Source organism: Papio anubis, chromosome 9, assembly GCF_008728515.1.
Source record: "Papio anubis isolate 15944 chromosome 9, Panubis1.0, whole genome shotgun sequence".
In the NCBI taxonomy this organism is placed as follows: Eukaryota; Metazoa; Chordata; class Mammalia; order Primates; family Cercopithecidae; genus Papio; species Papio anubis.
The window spans coordinates 102,461,518-102,477,885 of record NC_044984.1 but is presented as its reverse complement, the minus strand read 5'-3'; the positions used below and the strand labels follow the sequence as shown (position 1 = coordinate 102,477,885).

Below are 16,368 nucleotides of genomic sequence, written 5' to 3'. Positions count from 1 at the left end.
CAGAATAAAGGTTTAAATCCAGGTCTGCGAGACCCCCAAATCAGTAACTGGAGGTTAGACCGAAGATCCAGCCAGCACTTGGAATTAAATGTCCCTTATATGGAATGATTGAAGAAAATACTAAATGCCACTGAATCGCTTCCTTGGCTAGACCACTGTCTAGTTTAAACTGTGAACTTCTTTCCCCGCTTCCTTGTGGTGGAGAGCAGGATCTAGCAGAGAATCACTCCCCCGGACACAGCTCTGCTAAGTGCACTATTTTTTCAGCCCCGCTGGAGATGTGTCTTGACCTGATCACCTTGAATTTCCTTCATAAGACAGAGGTGATTTGCTCGACTAAGAAGAGTCCATCTTTAAAAGAAACATCGCCTCCCTGGAGCAGGCACACCAGACAGTGACAGCCCTGGAGAAGCCCAGGTCTTGTCTCTGTGCTTGTTCAACAGCGCGTGCCCCTCCCACCACAGATGGAGTCACAGCCCTTGACTTGGAGCACGAATGCTGTTCATACCTGAGCTGGGAGAGAGCACTCTGTGGCCATGTGGTCAAGGGCTGCACACTAACTTCAATTCAGCCATTCCCTAGAGGACTGAGTGTCTAAAGATGCACTGTAGGATAGGCGGGAGGGAAAAATAGAGGGTGCTGGAGGGAGAACGAGAAGGAAGAAAAGGAAGGAAGGAGGGATGATGGAGTAGGGAGGGAAGAGAAGGAAGGGAAGAGAGGGGGTAAAGTTTGGTTTATTTTGGTGGCCTGAGGTCTTTGTCATCAGATCAGCAGATTGTGTGTATGTGTGTGTGTGTGTGTGTGTGTGTGTGTGTGTGTGTGTGTGTGGGGTGTGTGTGTGTGTATGACAGAGAGAGACAAAGATAGAAACAGAGGAGACAAAACTCATGTATTGAACACCTACTACGTGCTATCTAATTTACTGTGGGCCATGTCTCATGTTTTAAAAATTCAATCTTCACAAACTTCTTATGAACCCATTTTAGAGATGAGGGAACTGATCATAGTGACTCTTCTATCTGTTTACCTTAGAAGCACGTCTTAGTTTGGGCATATGGTGTGTGTTCTGACTGGTAACTACTCATGTTACATCTGCTTTTCCTCTTTTCAAAATGCAATGGGAACCTATGTCATCTGCCCACGTACCTACAGCTTGTAGCATTTGACTTAAAATTAAAGCCCAGGTCTGTCCTCCAACCATCTTACACTTGAGGAAGTTTCATTTCTCTTTGGCCACCCCAACACCTGAAGGGGAGGAATGCTCATGCTGCAGAAATGCTGGGCTTGAAGTTGGATGTCATAGGACTTTGGGTGACTTCACCTTAAGGTGAGGATAGGCACATTTGGCTACCTATGGAACAGTGGTTATGTTAGATAAGATTTTTGTAAGCAAATTAATGGGAGTAAAGATGTATGTGGGTATGTCCATTGCATGTCCACCATGGAGTGAAGGGGTGGACTGTAGTGGACTGTTTGTGCCTTCAAAGCATCTGCTCTAGATAGGTTTTTCCATCAGCAGACCTTACTTTCCCTGACCACAGGAGACGTGATGACCTTGGCAGGGTCAAACATATTGCCCATCCCAGCAGCCAGTGATTGCTTCAAGGAAGGACACATGACCCATTTGTTGCATTCTGATAGAGTAAAGCTGGGAGAAAGAAATCTGCCTCTCCCAGGTGCTATAACCCCAGAGCTACCACCAGCCCAATCCCTGGCACCAAGGCCAGTCTGTTTAGGAGAACAAACAAGCCAAGGCATAGAAGAGCAGAGATGAGAGTGACAGGAAGAAGGCCACCAATTATTCATTTAAAAAATCCAGTCCAGCAGAGCCACTGCTGTAGTTTGATGACATGACACAATGCATTTTCGTCTTTAGCTTAAGCTGGTTCAAGGTGGATTTTTGTCCCTTGGCACCAGGATGCGGGGGAACAGTAACTACTACACTGATACTCAAGCTTAGCAACTTGCCCGAGTCCACCCCACAGTGAGGGTCTCAGACCAAATCCATGCCCAGGTCTATCTATTCAAAGTTGCCCCTTCCTATATGCCACACTGAGTCCACGATTGGGAGGAGATGTCTTGGGAGGAGGTGTCTCCCCAGAGAGACCTGCCCAGGAGGAGGATGGAGCTGGGAAGTGGGGTGGTTTCTTGGGAGAAGATCTGGGGTTTTTACCATAGGTCCATCTTCCCGAAAGCCTGGGCTTTTAGTTATTTATTTTTAAGCTTTATTTTAAGTGCAGGGTGCATGTGCAGGTTTGTTATATAGGTAAACTCGTGTCACGAGGTTTGTTGTACAAATTACTTTGTTACCCAGGTATTAAGCGCAGTACCCAATAGTTATATTTTCTCCTCTTCTCCCTCCTCCCGCCCTGCACCTTCAAGTAGTCTCCAGTGTCTGTTGTTCCCCTCTTTGTGTCCATGTGTTCTCATCATTTAGCTCCCACTTAAAAGTGGAAACATGCGGTATTTGGTTTTCTGTTCCTGCATTAGTTTGCTAAGAATAATGGCCTTCAGATCCATCCATGTTCCTGCAAGAAACATGATCTTATTCTTTTTTATAAGCCTGGGCTTTTAAATGGTGTTCTATCCCCTTCCTCACCCTCGCACCAGACCAGGCATCAGGCTGAGATGTCCCACACAACAGGTGCTCAAAGACTTGTTGAATGAATGAATGACCCTCTGTTTCCTTATCTGTCAACAGGAGGGAGAGGAAGATACATAGTCCTTTATTAATGCTTTTGGAAAACGCAGGCATGTTATGCATCATGGCCTGATTAATGGGCTGAGCTCCATGGATCAGGATATCAATATTGAGCCAGTGTCCCTCCTGTCCTGGGAAAGATCTGGTGACCCCTTTCCCACAGACCTTTGGTGCAGGCTGCAACCAATACAACCATGGTTCCTGTCCTCAGAGTTGTATCACCCTGCTGAGCTCATTAGCATGGTTACTGCCAGCCCGCTAAAGTCCTCTTCAGCCATTCCTCAGGGCTCCACCTTCAAATCCTGCTGTGGTAGCAGAATCTCTCAGAGACAGGAGGTCAGATATGTAAAACAGGGACAAAATCACAGGCCACTTGAAGGTGGATTAATGGCCGAGTTCACACAATCTATCAGCTCATCTCCACAGCGGTCTGAAGACTGCTGAAATGGCAAAGTCACCCCAGTTGGGCTATTTATCTCCAGTACAGAAACCAGCATCTGAAAAGAACTCTCCTGGTGGTAGTTTTTTTCCCCTTTACTTTTTTCTTTTGCTTCAGTTAATCTTTTCATGAAATTTTGCTCTCTTCGATGAAGGTGATTTGTTAAAAGGGTAGCTAAACATGAACTAATTTGTATGCCTTTGATTTATAATTTGTGAACAGATTCACAAACAGGAGGCCTCACACTGTACTGGAGTCAACCAGATCTGGGTTCAAATCTCACACATGATGCTGCAATAGCCTCAAATATTACTCAAGCTCTTGGAGGTGCAGTTCTCCACCTGAAAAGTGGGAGCAAAAATTCAACTAGGGTTGTTATGCTGAATTGTGTGCCCTGTGGCCCCCCACCCCCCAAATGACATGTTGAAGTCTTGACTCCCAGTTCCTCAGAATGTGGCCTTATTTGGAAATAGGGTCATTGCAGATGGAATTTTGTTATGAGGCTAAAGAGTAGGTTGGGTCCCAATCCAATATGATTGGTGTCCTTATAACAAGATGGCTATATGAAGACACAGAGGCGGATGAAGCCTATATGAAGACACAGACACAAAGGAGATGGTCATGTGAAAACGGAAGCAGAGACTGGAGTAATGTGGCTGCAAGCCAGGGGTTGCTGAGGATGGCCGGGAACGCTGGAAACCAGGAGAAAGGCATGGAACAGAGTCTCCCTTTGAGCCTTTGAGAGCGCATGGCCCTACCAACACCCTGACTTCAGATTTCTGGCCTCCAGAACTGAGAGAGAATAGATATCTGTTGTTCAAGCTGCCCAGTGTGTGATACTTTGTTATAGCAGCCTGAGAAAGCTAATACAAAGATATTGTTAAGAGTGGCCTAAGTAACATTAATTTGATGCATTGAGCCTATCACAGGGTCTGACACAGAAGGAAGAAACAAGAAACAATTTTTGTCCTTCTGGGAATTCTCTGAAACCCTGGAAGGTGGTCCCTCCAGAAGAACCCCCAGTGCTGCCTGGGTTTCTTTGTACCGGTGATGGAATTTCCTGCTCATATCTAGGCTTTCCCAGGGCAGAAGGGATGCACCACTCACTTTGGTCAAGGCCTAAGGATCCTACATACTAAGCTTACCCATCTCCTCTCCCAGAAAGCCAGCTATGATACCCCATGACTGAATGGGGTCCCTCCTTTTGAGTCCCCCAAAACTCTTCTAAATTTTGTTGGTATTGTCTATTATTTTTTTCAAATTAGAAATAATTTTGGATTATTGTAGAAGAATTTGTAATGAAATGAAAAGGTGCTACAATGGGGAAAAGCACAGCTTTTTCCTCTGAGGAATATTCACAACCTGTGCTTGAATCATTCCTGTATCTCCACCTCCCAGCAAAGATCTGGGCACATAGTAGGTGTTTGATAAATATGGAATGAATGAATGAATAAATGAATGAATGGAGTTAGAGATCATATATTTTAAGAAAGAGGTAGTATAAGTCCAGTGGTTAAGAATAAGGGCTTTGGACTCTGATCAAATTGGGCTGGAGTCAGCTCTGCCTCTTGGCAGCTGTATGATATTGGGCAAATAATTGAACCTCTCTGAGTCTCTGTTTCTTAATCCATGAAATGGCACTCAATATTTTTACCTGATATGGAGTTGAAAGGAGAATATGGACAAACAGTCCCTGACACAGAGCACTTTAGTAACCTGCAGCCATTGTATCTTCAGCTGGAGGAGATGGGAAGTGGGTGCTCCTGCTATCCTTCCAAAAAAATGCAGACTAAATCTTCCCATGACCACCTTCACACCCAGCCCAAGCCTCTCTGTAATCTCATGGAAATAGAAGCAGCACAGCCTTTGAAGTCAAAGTGGGTTTGGCTCCTGGCTCTGCCCCAGATTAGCTGTGTGACTTTAGGAAAGTCACGTTACCTCTATTCCCCCATTTTCTCCTGCAAAATTACAGTACAAATAATAATAACTGGCATGTATTAAGGTAGCATGCCAGCTTATTATAATAATAATAGCTGGCATGTACTTTCTGTACACTAAGAAGTGACGTGATGTAGTGGTTGAGGTTCAGGTGTGAGACTCACAACACCTGGGTTCACATACTGGTTTGCTCCCTCTCCCAGGTGGGTAATCTTGGGCAAGTTACTTAACTTCTCTGTGCCTGAGTTTCCCTCCTGTAAGATGGAGTTAATAACAGTGTCTATCTTCCTTCATTACTATGAGGATTATGTGATGTAATAGATGTAAATGCTTTGAATAGCACTGGCACTTAGAGAGCACACGCTGAATTTACCTTATGTAATCATCACAATGTCATCTGATGTTAAGTACTTTTTATCCCAAAGAGGAAATGGCGTGTCAGAAAGGTGAAGCGACCTGCCCAAGGCTGCACAGCCAGCAAGTTGCAGGACTGGGATTTGAACCCTGATTTGGCTACTCAAAGTACAGGCTCTCACAGGGTCATGTGAACCTAGACAGTCCTAGGTAAATGACTGGCGTATGGTAGGTGTCAGTCACACCAAGGAACTCAGACTCCTGCCCAGCCTCAGCCCAGCCTGGGTGCAGCTCCTCGCCTCCCACTCCTGGGCCATGATGGGCTCTGAATCCTCTACAGCTTGAGTCCTGCATCACTGCATCAAGCAGAGCCCTCGCCAGCTTTGGAGAAAACCAAATGAGTTTAGCGTCAGGTCGGAGAAACGTCTCATTTTTATTAGCGTTAATCTAATATGTTGTCTTTCCTCGCTGAACTCTGAATAAGTTAATCAAGGACAGGCTGGATTTGTGTTTTCTTAATAACACTGCCTGATTCCAAAGGCTGTCTGCTGAGAGCCCTGGCCTCGGGGCTATGTTCTTATTTTCTCTTCCTTCTCTCTGCACTTCATAAAATATATAAGATTGCTGGATAAGGCATGGTGGGGGTGCAATTGGCATGGTATAGAAGAATGCCCACAAGCTTTGGAATTAAACAGACCTTGGTTTAAACCTTGGTTCTTCCACTATTGACCTGTGTAAACTAGGGTAAGTGATTTCTTTCTGGATCTCAGTTTTGCCATCTCTGAAATGGAATAACAATCCCTAACTTACTGAGTTGTAGTAATTGAATGAGTCAATGAAACACATAACGTGGTCTAGCCTGTAATGATCATTCACTAGATATCAGCTAATATTACTACAAATAACAAGGACAGCAACTATTAAGTGACCTATTATTATAAGCCAGAGGATATTATAAGCATGTTACATATATCATTTCATTCAAATAATACATGAAAAGCAAATAGACAAGTGGTTGGTGCAAAGTAGGTACTCAAGAAATGTTAATTATTATTAGCGGTATTGATGACAGTATTTCACTGTTACAACAAATAAGAGACAACGTCATTTCTGTATCATCTACGCCACAAGGAATTCATATTCTGTCAGGGGACGTGGACAAACATACACAATTGCCATTAATATAAGTGCCATGTCAGGGAGCATAGAGGAGGAACATTTGATCAAGCCTGTAAGGGGATCAGGGAAAATTTCTTGAAGATTAGCAAAGCTGAGACTTGGAGGAAGAGTAGAGCTAACCCTGTAAAGGTACTCCAGGCAGAGGGATAGTCATTCATTCGTTTATTCATCCAGTCATTCACCCATTCAACAAATAGGTGTTCAGCAACAGCACTGAGCCAGGTGCTGTCCTGGGTGCTGATAGAATACAGACAGGCAATAGCCCTGCCCTCCTGGAGCTGACAGTCCAGTAGAACAGGCTGATCTTAAACAAAGAGGCAAACACGTAAATGAGATGCTTTCAGATGGCGTTCAGTGTTATGATGAAAATAGAGTCGGGGAATGTGGTTGTGACTGGGTAGGAAGTGGGGTTATTTGAGTTAGGATGCTCTGGGACAGTCTCTATGGGAAAGTGAGGTTTGATTGAAGACTTGAAGGAAAGGAAGAAGGAAGCTGTGCAAACATCTGGGGAGATGGCATCCAAGATAGAAGGCACTGCATATACAGAGATCTTAAGGTAGAAACAGGCTTGGTGTGTTCAATGAACTGCAGGGACAGTGGGGCAGAGCATGATGAGGGGAGTGGGGTTATAAGATGAGGTTGGAGAGTTGGACTATGGGAGGGGTCTGGAATTTGTCCTAAGCATTATGGGGAGCATATCCCAAGGTGTAAGCTGGCAAGGACTTTGGGGCTTTCAAAGTCCAGAATGGAGTCTGGAGTGGCTGGGGTGCAGCACCTCACATCTCACCTACATCTATAAGATGATCCCCAGGGAGATCCCAGGAGCACTTCCTGAGTACCTCTAAGCACCTACTCAGTGCTAGGCTTTCATGACTCTTGTTTCACTGAACTCTCAGGAGCATCCAGTAAAATCCCCATTTTACAGATTTCAAAACTGAGTCCTGAAAAGGTAAAACCATTTGCCTGGGCCACATGGCTGGTGGGGGTGGAGCTGGAATATGAATCCACATCCCCTGATCCATTCTGCCACCTCCAACATCTCCTTTGCCTCCCTGTGAACATTGGTTCTTGAAGAGGCAGAAGTCTAGGAAATCCCTAAGGGCAGAAAGATAGAGTCTTCTAGATGGTTCCAAGGCCAGGGGGAAGGGGAGACTGGGGCAGGAGAGCGTGTTGCATTAATCCTGCTCCCTTCCACAGTAGGAGAAGGGTTTTTTTATGAGTTGAATCACAGTAGAACACAAAGGCTAGTGAAGTTTTCCATCTGCCTTGATTGGTGGTTTATTCTCCCAAACCATCTGGCCCAGATTTCTGAAATGTCCATTTGTGTTAATCTCATGAATTGTAGGGGTTGTGGGTTCCTCCCTAGCATGCTGGTTGGATGGGTAGATGCCAGTGGACTCTAGGAGACAGGCTTAGAAAACTGAGTGTTCAGGCCAGATTTAAACTCCATTCCTGCTGCTGACCAGCTGCGCAGCTTTGAGCAAGTGTCTTCCCTTCTTCAATCCTTGGTTTCCACATCTGTTAACTGGGCACAGGATCATAGGGGCCTTGTTTAAGCCCATGAAGTGCAGTGAAAATCAAATAAGGTGGTGCACTCATGAAGAAAAGCCTTTTTAGATTATAAATGGCCGAGAAAATGCAATGAGGTCTATTGAGGGCAATGATGTCCCCTGAGATCCATCACCAAGGGACCCAGCAAGACGGACTGAGAGACAGTCTTGTGGAGCAGAAGCTCTGCCACTTAGCTGAGTAATCTTGTGCTCTTGGTACCTCACTTTCCTCATCTTTAAAATGGGAATAAATAAAATATATCACCTAGAGTTGTGGTGATGTTTCTATATATGTAAAGTGCTTGGAAACAGTACTGGTGCCTAGTAAGTACCCAATAAATGCTGACTGTTTTTATTTTCATGTATATTTAACAAGGACTGTGAAAGGCTGCAGGAGTCAGACTTTGACCTCTGATAGATGTGGAACTTAAATCCAAACTTGCCTGTTGACAAGCTGTGTGACCTTGGGCAAGCTGCTTCATCCCTCTGAGCTTCAATTTTCTCCTCTGTGCAATGGGGGTGATAATGGAAGGCACTATTTATTTATAGCTACAACTATATGACAGCTGGTTCCTATAAAACACTGAAAACTGACAGCTGTTATTATATTGTTAGTATGTCCTCCCTTCTCTCCAACCCCTCAGTGTCCAGATGTTCCTCGCTCTTACCTCGCTCTTCCTCCTTCTCCCGGACAACTCTCCCCTTGAGGGCTCGGCTCCAGGCTCCACCGTAGTCGCCAAGCTTGGCTCTCTCATTCCCATCCTTGCCCTTGAACCAGGGTCCGTACCTGCGAGCGATGCTCGAGGCTTCACCGGTGTCCCGGAAACCTCTGCCCAGATGCATGTCGCCTAAGAAGGGCAGCTCAGCACCCTCAGCCGGGCCTCCTGCGGCCACGGGGTTCGCCTGGTTCCCCGAGACAGCGGGCTGGCCCACGAAGCCAGAGTGAAGGAAGACAAGGCTCCCGGCAGTCAGGTAGAGTGCCAGGAAAGTAAAGAAGCGCACAGGTTTCCGGCGGAAGTACCGCTGGAATTTGAACCAGAGCTTGGCCATAGCGGGATCATTCCGGACTGGCTCTCTGGGGCTTGGCTGGGGTGCTTGGGAGGGGATGGAAGGGGCTTGGTTTCCCAAGCTTTTCTTAGGGATGGAACACCTGGGGGTCCTCAGTCTCACTTTTCCCGAAAAAGTGATCACCAAGGCCAGAAGGGGAGGGCAAGTTCAATGCTTGGCTGAGGTCATGAGAAAGGATGGAGCTTACCAGCCCTCCCAAACTCAAGGTGAGCTTCTTTGCGCCAAGAAAGGGGTTTTGAGGCTCAGAACACACATGAGTTGGTCCCATTTTCCTACATATTGTTCTTCACTTCAGAGTCTTCCCAAAGAACTGTGAGAATAGCAATCAGAGAAGGTTTCTGAGGGTTACCAGCAGCTGCAGTTCACTTCTCACCCTTTCTCTGCTCCTCAGGCCAATGGATCTGGGTTATTTCGCCAGGGGCCTTGTTTCTGGCCTCTTCCCCAGCTGAAGACCAAGCTTGGTCTTTCTACCTCATGGGAACAGAAGCTGGTGGGCTTCCATCCAGTCAGGATTCAGGGATGCCACCTGCAAAACAGCGGAGACACAGGCATGAGAAGCCCCTTCACCAAAGCACAGAACCCACAGGGTTCTTGAGCATCCTAGAGGGAAATGCAGAGGCCTGGAGAGGGAGGAAACCACCAATGGCATGAAAAGGCTTAAGAGCAGTGTCGGATAAAGAGCATCCCTGAGTCTTCCAGAACACTGCCTTTTTCTTGACACCAAACTGGGAATTTGGGGGCCTGGCTCCTAGTGGGCCCTGATTTGGGGACAAACTTCATCTTGGACAAGCACAGGTTCTCATGGGCCAGTGGTTTGCTTTGCTCCATACTTACTATGTATTTGTCAAATATACACTGATCCAAGGATTACCTTAAGTCCGAAAAGTACTTTCAAGGTCCTTGCTGGACTACCTGCTGAACCTGGGCAATTCTGAACCAAACCAGGTTCATTCATTTTTTTTTTCCCCAACAAATAGTGAGACCTACTTTGTGTGAGGCACTGTCCTAGGTGCTGGAAATTAAGCTGTGAGCAGGAGAGGCAAAATCCCCTCTTTCACAGAGCTCACATTCTAGTAGGAAAAATAAAATCCATAGCCCCTCTCCTCTATCCAAGGAAGAAAAGGAAAAAGAAGGAAAATAGGGTTATTTAGCAGCATATTTGTCCATTCAGTGTTTATTGAGTGTCTACCATGTGCTCAGCTTTGTGCCCAGCCATCTACACTTGTTGTCTCCTTTATTCCTCCCAACATTCCTATGGGAGGTAACTATTTCCCTACCTTACAGATGAGGAAAAGGAGTTCACACAGCCGGTGAGTGATGGAGCTGGGATCTGAACCCAGGACAGTCCAAATTGCAAATCACAGCTCTTAACCAGTGCCTCTTTGACTCTGCCTCTTTCCCACATAGTCTGGACATCACTTGAGAATTCAGAGACAGCTCCCCAAACAGTAGCCGATCCTCACAGCCTCCCAGTTACCAACATGGCTCACCCTTTGTCAGGGTCTCCCAGATGTGGGTCTGAGAAACAACTGATTCAGAATCACCTGAGAGCCTGGTGAATATTGATTCCTGACCTTTCCAACCCACAGCTGTAACCAGGTGCTCTCAGATAATGGTTATGAGCATGGAGGATTGAGAACCACAGCTTTATGAGTAAATGTTCAGGATCATCAGTCAAGAGGAAAAATAGAATGTAAATGAGAAAACAGGAAACTCCATTTAGAAAATGCTTTTTCATATTACCACCAGCAGGGGGCCCCATGACCATCTTAGCCAACGCCTGAGATTCCATAGTCAGTCAATGGAAGATACAAATTGTAACATACTCTCCTAATCCAGATAGTAGTGTCAGCATTTAACTGTGGTTTAAGGTAGTCCGCCAACCCATTTGTTCAAGAACTAAGTACTGAGCACATACTATGCACCAATCACCCTCGTAGGCACTTGGAATAAATAAGTGAACAAAACAGACAAAAATTCATGCCTTTGTAAAGTCAAACTATCCATCCGTCTGTCATCCAGCAGTCCACCTACCCATCCAGTCATTAAGCCAACCACCTATCCATGCATCCATCCACCATTCATCTGTCTATCATTCAGCATCCACCCACCCATCCATTCATTAATCCATCTATCCATCCATCCATCTACCCATCCATCTGTCTGTCATCCAGCAGTCTACCTACCCACCCATTCATTAAGCCATCCATCTATCCATCTGTCTGTCATCCAGCAGTCCACCTACTCACCCATTCATTAAGCCATGCATCCATCCATCCACCCACCCATGCATCCATCCATTCATCCATCCATCCATCCATCCATCCATCCATCCATCCATCCGTCTTCCAGCAGTTCACCTATCCATCTATTCATTGAGCCATCCATCCACCTACCATTAATCTATTCATTAATCTGTCCAACTATACATTCATTCATCTATTTATCTGAACTAAAGCAGCCCATCCATCCATCCAACTCTCCACCCATCCAGTCATCCACTCATTCTTTCATTTATTTAAAAACATATGCTGATTGCCTAGTATGTGTGTGCTTGAGATGCAGGAATAAATAATTCACAGTCCCTGCTTTCAGAGAATTCAGAGTCAACTGAGGGAGAAAGCAATGTAAACAATTACTGTGCTAGACAGACAATGATAAATCCCATAGTAGATGTGTGTATAATATACAGCAGTCAATATTATAGTTAATGTTTATTGAACACTTAATACATGCCAGACATTCTTCTACACATATAAATACTCTCATTTAAACAGTTCTATGAGGGAGACGTGTATCTATTTTTACACAAGAGGGGAATGAGTATCAGAGAGATTAGGTAACTTGTTCAGGGTCACAGAGCTAGTAAGTGGCAGCAGGGTGGTAAACCCAATGCCACCTGATTTCAAAGCCTATATTCCTAACCATATGTCTATTCTGATCTTGTAACTCTTTGAAGATCTCACGACAACTATAGATATATACCCAGAAAAAAAAGCCCTTGCACATAAGCTCCCAGAATTTGGCTTGAAATATTAGGGTGGGGGGGCCGGGCGCGGTGGCTCATGCCTGTAATCCTAGCACTTTGGGAGGCCGAGATGGGCGGATCACGAGGTCAGGAGACCGAGACTATCCTGGCTAACACGGTGAAACCCCGTCTCTACTAAAAATACAAAAAAAATTAGCCAGGCGTAGTGGTGGGCGGCTGTAGTCCCAGCTACTCGGGAGGCTGAGGCAGGAGAATGGTGTGAACCCAAGAGGCGGAGCTTTCAGTGAGCCAAGATAGCGCCACTGGACTCCAGCCTGGGCGATTGGGCTAGACGCCATCTCAGAAAAAACAAACAAACAACTGTACATATATATATATAAATATATTTTAGATATTATATTTATATATTTTATCTGCAACTGCCTGGGGGGACCATAGAGGGCTTCCCCAGACAGGAGTCTTTAAGCCAGCAGGTCTTGCAAAAGGAGTCAAAATTCTCTGGGTGAAGGAGCAACAGAAGGTTAGCCCAGGGAAGAGGAACAGCCCACATAAGGGTACATCACTGAGGGGGAAGAAACAAAGGAGCCTGGGGGACTGTAGGCTGGGAATATAGCCAAGCGGTGGGCAGGAGCCAGACCATGGGAAGCCTTGGATGCCAAGCTCAGGAGTCGGGACTATGTCTTAACAACGCACATGAGAATCCACTGACGTTTCATGGTCGTGCCAACACATGTGCCAGATGTTTCTGCCGCTGGGCTGGGATGAGAAAAAGCCAGCAGTCCTCGTGGGATGGGCAAGGGGACACCAGCCCTTCCAGAGGCACTCAGGCAAGAACAGAGGTGGATTCCACAGGCAAACAGACCTGGGTTCAAATCCTGCCTCTTCCATTCCCCCAGGTGAGTGACTGGGGCAAGACATCTCTTCTCAGCAAGACTCAGTTTCCTCACGTGTAAAGTGGCCTAAAGGATCTTGACTTCTCCCCTAAAAAGTATATTGCTGGAAGGACTGGATTAAACATTGTAGGAGGAATACCTGATGCACAGGAGATGCTCAAGATAAGTGCCACCCTCGCCCCCTCAGGGGCACGTGTGAGACACTTGAAAGCCATTTGCCACCTCAGCACATTTGCTGTCGTGGAGACAGCAAAGTTTTCAGCTGTAGTGTTCCCTGTGGCTTTCTGCCTCTCTGAGGATATTTCTGGGTCTAGTCCTTTTTCATTGTTCCCTCTTCATTCTTTCATATTCCAACACATCTCTTCTCTAAGTGGGTGCCAAATGGGCTTTAAGAGGATAATGAGCTCATTAGGGGCTGGCAGGGAACAGAAAGAGACTGAGGCATGGGTGATGTGGAAAGTGAAGGAGATCTGCTGGAGGCATGTGGAGGGGGGCTGTGCCCACGCCCCACTTTCAGAGCTCCCTTTCCTCCTGGGGAGGGAAGGTGCTGAACTGAGCCACCCCACAGCATCTTGCCGGTGCTAGCAGGAGGCGGGGGCTCACCCGGAGGAAGAGCCCCCTGGAATCTGAGCCCCATGGAGGTGATAAGGCTATTTGGTACATAGGAGGGTCCCAAGAAACACTGGTAGAGAAAAATAAGTAAAAAGAGTCAGGTTTATCCTCCCAGGGCTCAAACGTACAACCATGGCTTCACACACTGGCCAAAATACTCAGGTGACAGCCTTGGAGAACTGTAAATCCAGGGCTCTGTGGAGGCAGCGTCTTGTGTTACTCAGCACTGGGTGGTTCTGGGGTTCAGGGGTTCCGAGATTCAGCTAAGCCATAGCCCCATGTCCTCAAAGGTATCCCAGACTCCCCTGCCTCCCACATCCATCTGTCATTCTCTCCCTCCTGCTGCTCTCTCCGTCTCTATCTCTCCAAGTCTCTAGTCTATCTGTCACTGTGTCTCTTTCTGCTATCTCTCTCCAGACAGAAATTCTGCCTCAAAGGGAACGGGGAAATGAAACTAACTAATTTGTTGAATACCTACTATATGCTGGACACTGTGTTTGAAGGTTTTATATTACGTTCTCCCATACTCCTCCCTCTGGGATAGCTGCAAGGCAGGTGTGATGTTTCTTCCCAATCCACAGATGATGTGTCTACAACCCTGGGTGAGATGAGATGGGGGCTGTTGGCCTTCAGCAAGTCACTTCTCTCTGTCTCCATTTGTTCATAGCACGTTGAGGATCATAATTGTATTAACATCCCCTCCTGTCACTCACTTACAGGTGTGAGGTCCAGACAGGGCCCTTCATCTGTCTGAGCTGCCATCTTCTCTCTATAAAGTTAAGTAAACCATAGAACGTCCCTCCCAGAGGTGTGGGGAGGATTCAATGAGACAATCCCCAGGGCTGGCTATCACGACTTCATGCCCTTTTATTTTACATGACACATCTGTGAGCCTCAGTTTCCCCATCTGTTAAATGTGGTGGACAACCTCTACTCTGCTTCCCTCCCAGGGCTGGCGTGAGTTTCCACAGGGAGGAGGCTGAGAGGCCCCCTTTTTGGGAGTGGCAGTGTTCGGTTACTGCAGTTCATGTTTCCAGCAGGAGCCTCAAAGTGTCTAAACACAGCCTATTTTTAGCACCAGAATGAGGCTGTGGTGTTGAGCTGCCAACTTGTAGATGGGCGGGAGAGAGCTGCCCTGCAGGGGAAAGAAAAACAGAGGCATAGCCTGCCCTGTGGTTCCTTACCTCCCCTGGGAGTAAAAGGGTGCCTCCCCCTTCCAGGTTCTAGAGGCTAGAGTCGGTCAGAATGGAAGCCTGTGAGGCTGGGTAGGGGGCTGACTCCCTCTCTACACCCCCAGCACCTGATTTGGGGGGCAGAGGTAGTTTGGAGGGACTGGGCAGGCCCAGCGGCCAACCGACCCCAGACCACCCAAGCTTCACCAAGAAATAGTTACTGATACACCAGGTTCACGAAGGTTTGATTTCTTAAGAGTTCTGGGTAGGAGACTCATCTGGGAAGTTTCCAAGAAAGTGGGGAGCCCAGGTAAAATTTCAGTCTTGTTCTCATAATAAAAATATCAGAAGTCACTGGTGTTTGTTGAGCACTTACTATGTGCCAGTCATCTTATTCCCATTATGCCTTTTAATCCCCACTATCATTCTTTGAGGTGGTCATTAACTTCTTTGAGCATCAGTTTCTCCATCAATAGAGTGATGATGTAATATAATTTATCTCCTACGGTTAGTGTAAGAACTAAATAAGTCAATATATACAAATGTATCATATCATATCTATATATATTAGGTGAAAATGCTACATCTTATAATAATTTCTGGAGAATACATGTGGTTTTGCCTGTTCAGTGCCCCTTCGTTCTGATACAAGGACTCCATTTTCTTTCATGGAATTTCTCCCTCATTAATTCTCAGCTCATGTGGCTTGGATAGAATGGATTCCTCTTGCCAGTTGCTGCAGACATTCCCATACCTCTCTCCTGATGCATGTATATAAGAATTAATGTAGGATGCATATATACCTAGGAGTGAAAGCACTAGTTTGTTTGTTTGTTTTGTATGAGCATCTTATGATTATCCTAAAAGATGCCAGTTTTTTTTCCAAGGTTGCTGTAGTCACAACTTCTCCGGTACAGTTTGAGCATTCCTGTTGCTCCAAATCCACACCAACACTTAATGTTGTCAGCCCTTTTCTTTTTGGTTGGTTTGGTAGATCTGTAACAGATGCTGTACGTGCCCCACCCACCCACCACATTCAGTTAAATTCTGAATGCTTATCTGGTTGTCTGAGAGGTTTCTCCAGCACCTTGCATGATTTTGTGCTTGTGTGGTTGGCAGGGAAGACATGTGAGAATATTAACATTTGGAAGCAGCTGCAACAAATGACTGATGGGAGTTGGTGTATAAATGCCCCAGCTTCCTTGCTCCTCAGCTGGAATAACTCTGAAGTGTATATTTCTCCAGTGGGACTTAACCTCAACCGCCCTCTGGAATAGATGACTCAATAACACACCCTTTATTGATTTCTTCCCTTCCCTGTCTAACTCCCCCACTCAGGGGAGGACAGGAGTAAGTGTGCTCTTCATTTCCTAAATGAACTACTTATCAGTGGTATTTATTTCTTGGAATAGTTGATTCCTTAGAATAGGAATCAATATGGTTTATTCATAGTATATCAATGGTATCATATCA

General features: G+C 46.0%; 1 protein-coding gene across 1 annotated transcript in view; it reads right to left on the bottom strand.

Annotated features, from left to right (window-relative positions):
* Positions 1–16,368, bottom strand: part of WSCD2 (WSC domain containing 2) — a 124,045-nt gene that overhangs the window by 48,554 nt on the left and 59,123 nt on the right. The window contains 1 exon segment of the mRNA XM_021922865.2: positions 8,830–9,755. Coding sequence (XP_021778557.2) covers positions 8,830–9,211 — 382 coding nt within the window. The 5' untranslated portion in view covers positions 9,212–9,755.